Raw genomic sequence first — 15,166 nt, forward strand, 5'->3', positions numbered from 1 at the left:
AAACTGTGCACATAAATCTTTTAAATTGTTCCTATCATGTTTCCAAAATGCACGCAGCCCCCATGGCAACTTCTAACGGTGCACCGGGGTGCCACAGAGCACAGTTTGGGAACCACTGTCATAGTCCATTCCCAGACACCAAATGTGATTTAGGGTCTGGGTCTTTGAAGACTTTATGTTGGGGTTCTGTTTCTTTTGAAGAACACACTTCTCCTCTCCCTCTTCCTCTTCAAAAGCTGTCTGCCACAACAGGAGAGAATCGGAAGCTGACACACAACACAGGCCATGGGAGTGACTAGACGTCTCACTTGGATGTCAGCCACAGTGATATGTGCATCAAAAGGTCAATATAAGGCTTCCAACCCCACTTTTTATGATTCCCTTATTGTAGGAAAGTACCATCTTGCCTGGCATGTTACCCCCATATTTCACTGTATGTATGTTGTTTTAGTCCTTGTGTCACTGGGACCCTGCCAGGCAGGGCCCCAGTGCTCATAGTATGTGCCCTGTATGTGTTCCATGTGTGGTGCCTAACTGTATCACTGAGGCTCTGCCAACCAGAACCTCAGTGTTTATGCTCTCGCTGCTTTCTTAATTTGTCACTGCAGGCTAGTAACTAAAATTACCAATTCTCATTGGCACACTGGTACACCCACATAATTCCCTTGATATGGTACTGAGGTACCCAGGGTATTGGGGTTCCAGGAGATCCCTATGGGCTGCAGCATTTCTTTTGCCACCCATAGGGAGCTCAGACAATTCTTACACAGGCCTGCCACTGCAGCCTGCGTGAAATAACGTCCACGTTATTTCACAGCCATTTTACACTGCACATAAGTAACTTATAAGTCACCTATATGTCTAACCTTCACCTGGTGAAGGTTGGGTGGCAAGTTACTTAGTGTGTGGGCACCCTGGCACTAGCCAAGGTGCCCCCACATCGTTCAGGGCAAATTCCCCGGACTTTGTGAGTGCGGGGACACCATTACACGCGTGCACTATACATAGGTCACTACCTATGTAAAGCGTCACAATGGTAACTCCGAACATGGCCATGTAACATGTCTAAGATCATGGAATTGTCAGCCCAATACCATTTTGGTATTGGGGGGACAATTCCATGATCCCCCGGGTCTCTAGCACAGAACCCGGGTACTGCCATCCTGCCTTTCCGGTGTTTCCACTGCAGCTGCCAACCCCTCAGACAGGTTTCTGCCCTCCTGGGGTCCAGGCAGCCCTGGCCCAGGAAGGCAGAACAAAGGATTTCCTCTGAGAGAGGGTGTTACACCCTCTCCCTTTGGAAATAGGTGTGAAGGGCTGGGGAAGAGTAGAAATGCTTTGATGGGCACAGATGGTGCCCGTCTCTGCATAAGCCAGTCTACACTGGTTCAGAGATTTCCCCAGCCCTGCTCTGGTGCGAAACTGGACAAAGGAAAGGGGAGTGACCACTCCCCTGACCAGTACCTCCCAGGGGAGGTGCCCAGAGCTCCTCCAGTGTGTCCCAGACCTCTGCCATCTTGGAAACAGAGGTGTTGGGGGCACACTGGACTGCTCTGAGTGACCAGAGCCAGCAGGTGATGTCAGAGACACCCTCTGATAGGCTCCTACCTTTCTTGGTAGCCAATCCTCCTTTCTTGGTAGCCAAACCTCCTTTTCTGGCTATTTAGGGTCTCTGCTTTGGGGAATTCTTCAGATAACGAATGCAAGAGCTCACCAGAGTTCCTCTTCATCTCCCTCTTCAACTTCTACCAAGGATCGACCGCTGACTGCTCCAGGATGCCTGCAAAACCGCTACAAAGTAGCAAGACGACTACCAGCAACATTGTAGCGCCTAATCCTGCCAGCTTTCTCGACTGTTTCCTGGTGGTGCATGCTCTGGGGGTCGCCTGCCTTCACCCTGCACCAGAAGCACAAAAGAAATCTCCCGTGGGTCAATGGAATCTTCCCCCTGCTAACGCAGGCACCAAAAGACTGCATCACTGGTCCTCTGGGTCCCCTCTCATCCTGATGAGCGTGGTCCCTGGAACACAGGAACTCTACCCAAGTGACTCGCACAGTCCAGTGGCCCTTCAGTCCAAGTTTGGTGGAGGTAAGTCCTTGCCTCCCCTCGCTAGACTGCAAACCTGTGTACTGCGTGATTTGCAGCTGCTCTGGCTTCTGTGCACTCTTCCAGGATTTCCTTCGTGCACAGCCTGGCCTGGGTCCCCAGCACTCCGTCCTGCAGTGCTCAACCCGCTGAGTTGGCCTCCGACGTCATGGGAACCTCTTTTGTAACTCTGCGTGGACTCTGGTTCACAAATCTTCCAAGTGCCTGTTCAGGTACTTCTGTGGGTGTTGCCTGCTTCTGTGAGGGCTCTCTGAGTTGCTGAGCACCCTCTCCGTCTCCTTCTCCAAGGGGCGACATCCTGGTCCTTCCTGGTCCTCAGCAGCACCCAAAAACCTCTACCGCGACCCTTGCAGCTAGGAAGGCTTGTTTGTGGTATTTCTGCGTGGGAACACTTCTGCAACCTTTATCACGACGTGGGACATCTTCCCTCCAAAGGAGAAATTCCTAGTCCTCTTTGTTCTTGCAGAATTCCAAGCTTCTTCCATCTGGAGGCAGCTTCCTTGCACCTTCATCCGGGGTTTCCTGGGCTCCTGCCCCCCCCCGGACACTGTCGCGACTATTGGACTTGGTCCCCTTGCCTTGCAGGTCCTCAGGTCCAGAAATCCGTTCTCAGTGCACTGCTGGTGTTTGTTGTTCTTGCAGAATCCCCCTATCACGACTATTGTGCTCTCTTGGGGTAGTAGGTGTACTTTACTCCTACTTTTCAGGGTCTTGGGGTGGGGTATCTTGGACACCCTGACTGTTTTCTTACAGTCCCAGCGACCCTCTACAAGCTCCCATAGGTCTGGGGTCCATTCGTGATTCGCATTCCACTTTTGGAGTATATGGTTTGTGTTGCCCTAGACCTATGCTTGCCTATTGAAACGTATTGTAATTCTACAATGTTTGCAGTACTTTTCTGACTCTTACTTACCTATTTGTGGTTTGTGCACATATACCTTGTGTATATTACTTACCTTCTTACTGAGGGTACTCACTGAGATACTTGTGGCATATTGTCATAAAAATAAAGTACCTTTATTTTTAGTAACTCTGTGTATTGTGTTTTCTTATGATATTGTGCATATGATATATGTGGTATAGTAGGAGCTTTGCATGTCTCCTAGTTCAGCCTAAGCTGCTTTGCCATAGCTACCTCTATCAGCCTAAGCTGCTAGAAACACCTCTATTCTACTAATAAGGGATAACTGGACCTGGCACAAGGTGTAAGTACCTTTGGTACCCACTACAAGCCAGGCAAGCCTCCTACACTTATCAGCCCCATCTCCTTTCTTAGATGTGCTCAGACCCCTTCCTTGTCATCTCTTGCTGAATCAAAGAGCATGCAATGAAGTGCACAGGGGAGCTTCCCTCTCCAATTTGTGCCAAGCAGCTCACAGGAATGCAATAATAAACAAATCTGCCTGGGAGGATTCCTCTACCTTGTCATGTCTTCACTATGCGGACATTGGCTTCCCAAAATGGAACACAGCGTCCTCCGTGTAATGTACCATTATAGGCAAACTTGCACTCAGTGGGTGCACAGAGCACACACACTGTCCAGCATTGTTTCATCCATGTATAGTGCTACCACAGACACATATACTCAGTGCACACATTCACTCTGCATGCACTGCACAGTAATTTAGTCTTTCTCAGTTGCCTCTGGCAGGCACACATACCGTCAGCACACGCATTCATCATGCTTGCTCAGCACAACACTACACTCTTCATGTACTGTAGTCCACGTAGGTACATATACACCCAGTACATGCACCCACTGTGCATGCACTGCACAACACTGCTCTCTCTCTCTGTATTGCACCCTCCCCAGGCATACATACATTCAGCGCAGAGTCACTGCTGTTGTGCTGCACAGCACTTCACACCAATCTGATGTAGGCCAAGGGTGAGTTAAGCCGACAGTAGTGGGACGTTTAAAAGTGAGATAGCCAGTAGGCCTCACTCCAGTGACACAGTTTAAAAGAGAGCTGTTGACTCCTGCTGACGACACTACAGGGTTTCACGGTATTCTGCCACCACCGTGCTCATGCTACTCAACTTTTTGATGAAGGCAGTAACCTTTCGTCACTATGAGGCTAGAGCTTTGGGTACCCTCACCCGGTCCAACAAGACCGAAATCCGTGAGACAGGCCTATTTCATGGTGCACATGCATGATCTGTGTTTGCCTATGAAAATAAAAATCAAGTTTAGGGATCCAGACAGTAGTGCAGTTGGGCACTCAGGGCAGGGGTAGGCGTCCATTACCACGCAGAGCTCTTTTCCGTCCCAGCACCAAACTATATGCATTGTACTTGTGTGAAGTACTACAGCTTGCAGTATGTCTAAATGGCAGTGTTTTTCCACACTCTAATCATCAGCGACATGACGTAAAGAGCATATTGTACAGCAAATGCTTCATAAACATACCTTATGCAGAATGTACATTACATATTTTATATGATGCTTCTTGCCGTGCTGTAACATGAACTCGATGAACAGAAATGTCTTTTATGAGCGACATTACTGCTTCATGGGTGCATTTGAAGGTTAGTGCAGGTCACATAAGCGGTGCGCTTTAATGGATGTTCCCTTGACAGCTGTGTGAAAAGTGAGAATGGATGGGATCTCTCACACCTCCCTGTCCTTCTCCCTCCATCAACAGAGAATCTGCTTCATCAAAACTCAAAGCCACCAGTTCTGGTTACCATTGGTGACTGTTGCCAAGCATATGTCCCATGTCACAACCTGACACATGCTCTTTGACATTAAAAGGGGAAGGTGCGTTAAGTTACACAGGTGAAGGGGGGAGCTTGGGGGTGATTGGAAATCACAGTGAGCAGGAGGGAGGGGAGCTGAAGGTCAAAGCAGAAGGCCAGAGGTTTGGGGCATGATAGGGAGAGACCACTGGCACTGAGATAGAATACTGTGCCCTGAAAAGAGGATGATGTTTGAGGCTCTGCGCATGTCATGTGCAAGCTCTGGTCGCAGCCCTGCATCAAACTCTAATGCACTAATAATGCATGAAGGAGCCTGTGGCGTACATGCAGTATGAGCATCATGACTCGCTCCACCTCACTTCACCTTCTCCACCCCCGCACATGGGAAAACAACATTTTAATATTACAGGCAAATTCAGACCTGGTAGTTGATTATAATCCTTGAACTACATTCAGCACAACTCCTGAAGACTCCCACTGCACCCAGTTGATGATATTGTGGGTCTCCCTCGCCCCAGACCCCCAAGGTACCATCTTGTTCACATCTTCAAGTTTCCCTTTCATGCTCGACTCAAGGTCCACCTTAAGTCCAGATCCTTGATATGCCCAGGACCTAAGCATCAACCAGGTCTTCTCTCAAACTGGATCTATCATTTCCTCCTGAAGGTCTTCCTAACACTTGATGACCCTTCCTTTTGCGGATCCTCAGAGTGAAAATGCCCATTCACAACAGTGTTACAGAAAGACTAATGTATACTAATTAGGCATGTTCTACTTGTGACCCACTGTGATTGGCTAGCAATGTAGAGATGGTGGAATGCAGAGGACTGCAGGTACCTTCCATGAGTTCTCATTGCCATGCGAGAAGAATCTCTATTAAGCAGCCTGTGTTCCTTTAAGGTCATGCTTAAAAAACATTCCTGTTTGAGAAGACAACAGGACAGGAGGCACTGGTCTTCTGAACCACTGCCTGCTTCCCCCTAGGCTGCCCAACACAATTCCCAAAGTGGGAGAGGTCCCTCGGACGACATAGTTTTGTATGTCTGCCCCACATCTTTCAAGAGTCTTGTGCTGTTTTCGCATGTGCTCTTAATTCCTTATAGTGCTATTTCCTTACTAATACGATTTACCTACTGAGGCCCTTGAACGCCTAGAAATAGGCATGCAAGCCCTGAGAGCTGCAATGGGCACACATGGCATGGTGAGATGGATATTTCTTCTCTAAGGCAATTGGATTCTATGTGATGTCTTTTTAGCAGTATGTTTTTTACTGTTTGTTGACTGTACACCATCAAGCAGTTCATACGCTTCACCAACCCACTGGTTTGAGGATTTTCTAACTTGTAAACTTCTCATTTTCTAGAACTTAAACCTGCCACCATCATGTCTGGTAAATCATTTCTGTAAAACAATTCTTGACCAGCATGCTTTGCCTATTTTACCTTTAAAAGACTGATTCAGAGTCACCTATTAATCTTGTTTGTAGCCGTAAATTCCAGTTCACCTCTGAAATAGGATTACAAGTGTCCTGGTATTTCCAGGCATGTTTCCATCTGCAAACAGCTGGTGGAAAGATACCCAGAAATTGGTCTAGAATTTGCAAAAAATATAAGGTAAATTGTGTGGTAACACCACTTTCCCCTTGTATTCTCCATGACACCTTTAAAAACCCGGAACTCCCCAATAAATAAAAATGGTAATACAGTCCAGTACTTTGTAGTACTCTGTGTAATATTACCTATCTTGCATATTACCGAGTCTTTTGCAATCGACCACATATTGTAGTGTCATACACTTTTTATAGTAAGCAAATTGCACTATTGCATGTATGTTGCCTGTTAGTGGGTCCTATTAAGTTTTTAGATATCTTGGACCACTGACCACAGGACACTGCAATTCCAATTATTTCAAAGGGGACTTTTTAGAAACTGCCTTTGTTTGTTGCCTGTGGTAAAAGGTAAAAGTTATATAAGGTAACCTCTCTGTCACTACCTATTCCTAGCAAAGAAAATGTTCTCATATTTTTCTTCTCATGTACAATTTTCACACATGCTTCTTTGGAAATTCATGGTATCATACTGCCTCAAGATACTAATCTCCCCATCTGAATTCATAAATCATCCGTTTGACAGTGACAGCCTTTGTGTATTATTCACTGAGCTTTTCTTGGAACAGGGCATATTTTTTCTAAACAAAACAAAAAAAAACATATATCCTTATATCACAGATCTCTAGAATGAGATGCTCAAATTGCCAGCATTTCCCATCCTTTTGTGTGTGCCAGTTGTTGACTGGCCCTTTAGAGAGGTGGGAACTAGGTTATGGAAAAATCTTCCAGAATATTTCCTTCATCATCTCAGTGACCTTTGTTTTTTAAATACATTAGAAACAAATCTTTTTAGTTGATTCTTCTTCCTAATTGGTTGAACATAAGGACTCCTGTACATTTTTATGGTAGTCTAGAGCCAAGAATCAACTGATGAATATGTGCCAAAAATAATTATAAAATACAGTAAAATAATAACTTTTGGATATGGTTATACTACAATTTAAACCAAAGGTAAATCGGCAGATTTTGGATTCAAAAGTATTTTAACTCGACAGCAATGTTCTTTCAGTCCCTAGGTGAGACAATTACACGTTGCTATACTGTTATTTATGTGAGAATTCTCATACATTTTATGCATTTTAAGACTGAACAGAGGTCTATATGTATTCAATATAATAACGTTTCACAGAGCTATTAAAGCAGAAGTAGGCTGACTTTAATGTAATTTTCAACAATAATTACAAAACAAAACTGTGTCCAGTGGTGACCACACTGTGAAAGATGTAAGCAAATATGCACAGTAAATAAATACACAAATAAAAAGACACAGTAAGACAAATAAGTATTACAACTCACATATTAGGTATCATCCCAAATGTCATAAGCTCTAGAATGAACACCCTATAATATTACTGCCTAAAAAGTTGACACTCTTTCGGATGATGATGATTAGAAGGCCATCATCTGGAACAGTGTACTAAGAAGCCCTGAGATTTTTTAATAAGACTAGGTAGACATCCACGAGTAAACTGTTTGGCACTCAATAATTGCTCACCAAGTGTAGGTAACTGAAAGTCGATTTCTTATAAGCAATTGATCTGCACAAAAGTCATGGCTGAAAAATTCACACTAAATTTGAAATGAATGGAAGGAAGAAGACTGACTATCATTTTTTGACAAATTGAGACATTGCTAGGAGTCTGGAATTACGCAGCTGTGAACTTCTGTTGTTCTTCTAGCTCTGACTTTGCTTTTATTATGATATACATAAGCGCTTATAAGATGTATTTGCATGTACAACCCCTTAAAAGATATTGCTATAATATCCGAGACCATGAAAGACCATGCCTACCTGTAACTCAGCCACAGACATCTTATGATAAATCTTTTCTTCATCACGTCTCTCATCCTGTGGTACGGTGATGTTGGCCAGAGTGGTCTCAAGCTCCAGAACCTGCTTCATCTGCTCTTGGGTAGAAGACCTCTCGCCTCCGAGCAAGGTCCCAAGCTCCACCATGTAGTCCAAGTACGCCATCAGCACCTGTGGAGATACCATAAAGAAGGTGGTTGGACCATAGATGCAAGTATCATATTTTCAAATGATAGAGGGCGTATGAACTGAGCGGAAGCCATGAATGCAGAAATGTTCATAGACAACACTGCCTTCTCAGCAAGATTGAAAATACTGGGGTTTGGATACAATTTGTGCAAGCATCTCCTTCTACATAACAGTAACAATCATTTCCTCATTTGTTCTTGCCAAGCTGTATTATTACAACAGTCTGCTCAATCCTCTTTTTATTCTTTTAAAGTAGCAGGCAAAGTGATATACCCTGCCACCAGGACCCTCTTCATTCATCCCAAACATACTCTTATGTCTTACGGCGATTACCAAACCAGCTGGCTTCAATGAAACATTGAGCCACCTATAAACATAAACGGCACAGCCCAGAGTTACCTTTCCCTACTCTTAGCTCTTTATGCCACAAGATATAATTTACAATCATCTAACCAAAGCCTTCGGGTCAAGATGGACCTCTGTGTGCATCATCCAGACTCTGCTCCCCCAGCATACTCAGATCCCTGCACTAGAACTCCCACTGTAAATTGCACTCCATCTTAGTAATGAACTCATTCAAGACCATCCTCAAGGAGCATCTCATCTTACAATAACAGACATAACTACCCACACACCACGACCATTATTAAGGAGCATCTTCACTGTAGTTACATGTAAGTTTTACGTTTTGTAGTGGTCTGCGATGTTGCATCAACACTTACCATCCTTCCGGTCTCTATATGTATCCAGAAAAACTGCTTATTTCTTGTGTACCATTGATACTGTTCTTTTGTATAGCATTTCCCGCCAAAATAGTTATATGTCTAATAAAATATCAAAAGCACCATGGCATGGTTCTTTTACATTTCCACAGGTGCTGAGACTTCTAGAACAGTGTACTTATTCACCCTCTGACCTCCTCTGCTCACCTGACGCTTTTCCCATAATAGACCTAGATGGGCCATTCTGACATAGCTCTGCCTCACACAATCCATAAACCCACCTTACCTTATCATTGGTGGTTTTGTTCAGATAGTAATCTCGAGAGGGCAGAAAAAGACCAGACTGGTCCACCTACAAAAAAAGAAGGACAGAAGATTGGATGATTCATCATCAATTCAAAGTCCATTTTTCACATCCTCCACCTTGGTTTGTGGACCATTCATACTCTGGTGCAACCCTCGTCCCATTACTAGATCAAAAGAAGTTTTGAAAAGCTACGATTTCAAATTTTCTATAGAAGCATGTCCTTAATCTAAATTCTGAATACATACAATTGCCTTTAAATTCCAATTTTTTAGATGTTGCTGCCTACACTTACAGCAAGATATCTTTTAAATGAATTACAATTGTACTTATTTGCAGCAGACTCCTTCCTTACCATTCCTACAGATGTTTGTTCCTATTAAGGAGCCTTTGCCACTACTAAGAATGCACCCGGGAGGCAATGATTCCCCCAATGCTCAATTACAGATGGGTTGAAGGCATGATGTCTTGAGAAACTCAGCCCACCCAGTGTTCGATGTTGGTCCAGCTGCTTTCTAAATGGGCTACAATGGGCATAGACCATCCACCCCATTAATAACTACCGACTTAGATGACAGTACTCTTATTGGGTAACCATTAGAGAGAGAGAGTGTGAGGAATTCCTTGAAACAGTCTGTGCACTTATATGGTCAATGGTACTCTTGTGAGAAGTACTAGAAGGTATGAGTGTTCCTCTGGACTGATCTTTCCACAGATCTTCACACTGCTGCTCTTGGGAGGCCATAGAGTCTTGAAGCACTCCAAAACTTTGAATCCACCTTCTGAGGTGACGTTGCTCCTTAGGGGGCAAGGAATGGGATGAAGCATCCCTAGACCCATCAAACCACCTAATTAGACTATTTTGCTCATGAGAATGCAGGGAGTTCTGCTGACTTTGAAATCCACTTACCTGGATGATGTTGCTGTTGGAGCTCTTGGAATCTGCACTCACATACAAGCTGAAGAAAGGGGAGGCCCGATATGTTCCAGAGATGGTTTTGAGGACCTCCATGAAGTTCCCTCTGTTCCAAGACCCTGTGATGTTCCATCCACCTATCTAGAGAATACAAGATGAGTGTCAGGACACATGCCAGGCTGGGGGAGGTGCACAGGTAGAGCTGTGTCAGCAGACTAGTCAGGTTTAGACATGGATTGCAAGCAAAACATCTGCACTTGCCCCAGAAAGCTTTGATTCTCCTGTCAAAGTAAATAAGTTAATTGCTCTTCCATAACCAATGTATTCCTCTCATGGATATTTTATATTTTTGGTTTAATTTATGAAGATATGTGTTAAGGCTGTCCGTCACAGGCAACTCTGCAGTCTCTACAAGGATAAGGGATATTTCCAGGGAATCAGAGCTGCAAACTCTGGTTCACTAAAAAGTGGGGAGTCTTTGTGAGGAAATAGCAGTGGAAAAGTTGTTCTTCATGCAGGTCAGGACTGAGGTGGATTTGTAGAGCTGTGCAAATAGTTTTCTACACTGGAATATCTGTCAGTGTTGCAGATCTGGATTGGGGTGCATCAGTAGAGCTGAGAGGATCACAGAACAATAAAAGCAAGAGAAGTTGAATATTAAGATGGAGGTGTATTTTCACAGTTGTGAGAACAGTTTCCATACTGGGACAACAAAAATAGCTGCAGGTGAGGATTGTTATACATTGGGAGCCTCTTGGACATGGAGGGGGGCAGTGTTGCCATTGCCAGAGGGCACCGCCGGGCTAAGGGCATATTGGAAGTGCTGTAGGTAAGATTCCAGACCTGGAGTATCTGCAAGTCAGGACTGAGGTGCATTGTGAGGCCAAAGTACTAAGACTATCAGAGGGTGCAGCAAGTCAGGACTAATTTGCTTTGAGAAAAATGTGTGTGCAAGTCCTCAGTTTTGAAAATTACAGCGCCATGCAGGTCAGGTTTAAGGAGGATTGTTAGAAGTGGATGTGTAAGGTCTCAATAATAAAATATCCCAGGACCTGCAGGTCAGAACCCTAGGAGCTGTGGCAGCATTGCCATTGGGTCTTAGAACTGTAATAACAAGGAATGCTTTGTGTTTGTGTGTGAATTACAGACCTGGAACAACACAGATGGCAACAGGATAGAAACTGGGTCTGGGTCTCATTAATGTAATAGCAGGTTATCTGGGCTTGGTTAAGTTGCTCTGTTAGAACATGAATCACAGAATGTAGGCATGCGAGGATTAACTAGTATTAATACTGCCAGACCTTAATTTGTAAAATATTAAGTGCCAGAGCCAAGAATATTTTTAGGCGGCCACTGCAGTTTGTATCACCTATAATCCCAGATATGGATGCAAAATAACAGCACTAACCACACCTGCTTACCATTATAGTCCTACAAACTGGACAGCTATACTGGGTGACTCAATGCTGTAAGAATTTCCTGAGCACTCTGGTAGCGCTAGTTATCGTAATTTTATATTGAATTTTCAAACACTTTGCTGACATGCTTTTTTTTTTTAAATAGACTGACATGGCCACCATGTGGTGGACATTCATAAAGATGTGCCGGTGTTATGAAATAAGTGCGGATGCCAAGCGCCGGTAAACTAAAGCACAAATTAAGCATTGAGTAACGCTCTGCTAAGAATCTTCACATTGGAATAGCAGAGTGTTCGTAAATCACGCCTGAGGAGAAAAGGCAGAGCTGTCTATGGGCCTTAATATGTACTGACACAACTATATGTGCCCCTGGAGTACTTGAGTTTCCTACTGTTGTGGAGCTGAGGGTAGGTAGAGATCTACTGATGACCTGTGGTGGGTGTAAATGATGAGCAAGCCATTCCCCTGGTCATGATTGAGGTGAACTGTTGTTTGTGGATCACATCACTGGACAAACTTGGGTGAATCGGGTCGTAAGTGAAGTGTACTGGATGCTCAGGTGTGTGGTCTCAGAGAAGTAGCAGAGCATGGTAGAGGCCAGGGTGGAGGTGAAAGGGCACCTCAGTCAAAAGCACTAAACCCTGGAATCATAGTACATGCTGCAAGGTAAATGCATAGACACAAATAACCTCTCCATGTCAGTTCTCAGAAAGCATCTGGTGCTGTGCGCCTTGGAGCAGTGGTCACACTACACTGCCAATGCACTCCTGTGCCTGGGAGCAGGGGTCACACTGAGACTGCCAATACACTCCTGTGCCTGGGAGCAGGGGTCACACTGAGACTGCCAATGCACTCCTGTGCCTGGGAGCAGGGGTCACACTGACACTGCCAATACACTCCTGTGCCTGAGCAGTGGTCACACTACACTGCTAATACACTCCTGTGCCTGGGAGCAGGGGGTCACACTGACACTGCCAATGCACTCCTGTGTCTGAGCAGGGGTCACACTACACTGCCAATGCACTCCTGTGCCTGGGAGCAGGGGTCACACTGAGACTGCCAATACACTCCTGTGCCTGGGAGCAGGGGTCACACTGAGACTGCCAATACACTCCTGTGCCTGGGAGCACGGGGTTACAGTGACATTGTCAATACGCTCCTATGCCTGAGAACAGTGGTGACAGTGAGCTTGTCAATCAGCTTGTGTGCCCGGGAACAGGGGTCACATTGACCTTGTCAATTAGCTTGTGTGTCTGGAAGGAGGGGTCACAATGACCTTGTCAATAAGCTTTTGTGAGTGGAAACATGGGTCAATAGGACGTTGTCAATTAGCTTGCATCTCTGTGAGTAAAGGGTCACAATGACCTTGTCAATTAGTTTGTGCGCCTGGAAACAGGGGTCGCAATGACCTTGTCAATTAGTTTGTGTTTCTGGAAGAAGGGTTCACAATGGCCTTGTCAATTAGCTTGTGTGTCTGGAAGCAGGGGTCACAGTGACCTTGTCAATTAGCTAGCATCACTGTTAGCAGGGGTCAGAATGACCTTGTCAATTCGCTTGTGTGTCTGGAAGCAGGGGTCAGAATGACCTTGTCAATTCGCTTGTGTGTCTGGAAGCAGGGGTCACAATGGCCTTAACAATTAGCTTGTGTGTCTGGAAGCAGGAATCACAGTGACCTTGTCAATTAGCTAGCATCTCTGTTAGCAGGCGGTCACAAAGACCTTGCCAATTTGTTTGTGTGTCTGGAAGCAAGGGTAACAATGCTCGTGTTTCTGGAAGCAGGGGTCTCAATGACCTTGTCAATTAGCTTGTGTGTCTGGAAGCAGGGGTCACAATGACCTTGTCAATTAGCTTCTATCTCTGGAAGCAGGGGTCACACTGACCTTGTCAATCAGCTCGATTAGAGGTTTGGCCCCCAGTTCCTCAATCTTGGGCTCCTTCAGGCAGGAGAGGTAGAAACGCCTCGTCTTTGTCTCAGCCTCGCTGCTGGAGTTGAAGGTGGCATTTTCTGTTGGGGAACCCAGAGCATGTGTTAATTAACAAGAGGACACCCTGAGAAATCCAAGAGCTTCTAAGAAAATACATGAATCTAATGAGTCACATAGGGCCAGATGTAGCACGCCGTTTGCATGGCGCAAACTGCGAAAAATGCAGTTTGCGCCATGCAAATGGCCTCACGCGATGCTCATTCCCAAATTGCGAGTCGGTACCGACTCACAATTTGGGAATGCGACTCGCAAATAGGAAGGGGTGTTCCCTTCCTATTTGCGACTCGCATCGCAATTCAGAGTTGCTTTGTGTCCGCGAATGCGGTCGCAAACGAAGTCGAAGTTACCACCATTGTCACACTGGTGGGACCCCTTCCCCTTTGTGAATGTCCTGTGGACCACCGCCTGCTCTGAAAAAAACTAAACCAAATGGTTTCGGATTTTTTTTCATTTTGCAACTCGTTTTCCTTTAAGGAAAATGGGCTGCAAAATGAAAAAAAAAACTGCTTTATTTAAAAAGCAGTCACAGACATGGAGGTCTGCTGACTTCAGCAGGCCACCATCCCTGTGAGTGCAGGGACTCGCTATGGGGTCGCAAAATGCGACCCACCTCATGAATATTGATGAGGTGGGTCTTTGCGACCCCATAGCGAGTCGCAGAAGTTGTCTGAGACACCATTCTGCATCCGTTTTTGCGACTTGCAAATTGCGAGTCGTTCAGACTCGCAATTTGCAAGTCGCAAAAACGGATTTTGCTACATCTGGCCCATAGACCCGTGGCATCCTCACTGCATTGGAAAGCAAAATAACAACACCAGTTCCCGTAGGCCCAACAAGAATAGATACACACGCGTTCAACTGGCCACAGACAAAACTCTCAACCTTGTCAGCTCTCAAATAAGTGCAACACCTATTTTTGGCAGCCATCAGACAATGACACACAAAATCTGGAGCCATCAAACACCAATTCCACCCAGATTCAGCAACCGTCAAACAAGAAGACAACGTTATTCAGCGGGGCTGTCAGACGTTTTTGGGGGCCTAGGGCATAACATTTGGCGGGGGCCATCTAGTTAGGAAGGGATGAAAAAGAATTTCAAAAAGCTAAAGAAGTGAAATCCACGTTTTACATTTTTTCCCGTGGAATGAAATTTGGTTAAACAAAATCAAAATCGTCTCTACAAACAAAATGAAGAGATGGATGAATTTCTTTCCATAACTCAGAAAAGCACTTGTGTTTGGGCTGACGGCGCCTCAAGGGACTGCTTACTGGAGTACAGAGAGCTGTGAACTGTCCAGACCAATCCAGACTGATTGGCTGATGTTGTACTACAGGTATCTCTGTCACTGCACCTTAATCCTCCGCAGCAGCACTTCTGGTCATCACAGTACTGAACCCCACAGGG

The 15,166-nt window shown here is 45.2% G+C and overlaps 1 protein-coding gene across 3 annotated transcripts in view; it reads right to left on the reverse strand.

Annotated features, from left to right (window-relative positions):
* ECE2 (endothelin converting enzyme 2) overlaps positions 1-15,166 on the reverse strand; it is a 275,238-nt gene that overhangs the window by 66,225 nt on the left and 193,847 nt on the right. For all 3 annotated transcript variants that reach the window (XM_069212964.1, XM_069212966.1, XM_069212965.1), the window contains exons 5-8: positions 13,656-13,780; positions 10,352-10,498; positions 9,424-9,489; positions 8,209-8,397 (exon numbers count right to left, since the gene is read on the reverse strand). In XM_069212964.1, the coding sequence (XP_069069065.1) occupies positions 8,209-8,397; positions 9,424-9,489; positions 10,352-10,498; positions 13,656-13,780 (527 nt within the window). The remainder of the gene's footprint in view (positions 1-8,208; positions 8,398-9,423; positions 9,490-10,351; positions 10,499-13,655; positions 13,781-15,166) is intronic.

The sequence above is a fragment of the Pleurodeles waltl genome, chromosome 11 (assembly GCF_031143425.1).
Source record: "Pleurodeles waltl isolate 20211129_DDA chromosome 11, aPleWal1.hap1.20221129, whole genome shotgun sequence".
NCBI classification, from domain to species: Eukaryota; Metazoa; Chordata; class Amphibia; order Caudata; family Salamandridae; genus Pleurodeles; species Pleurodeles waltl.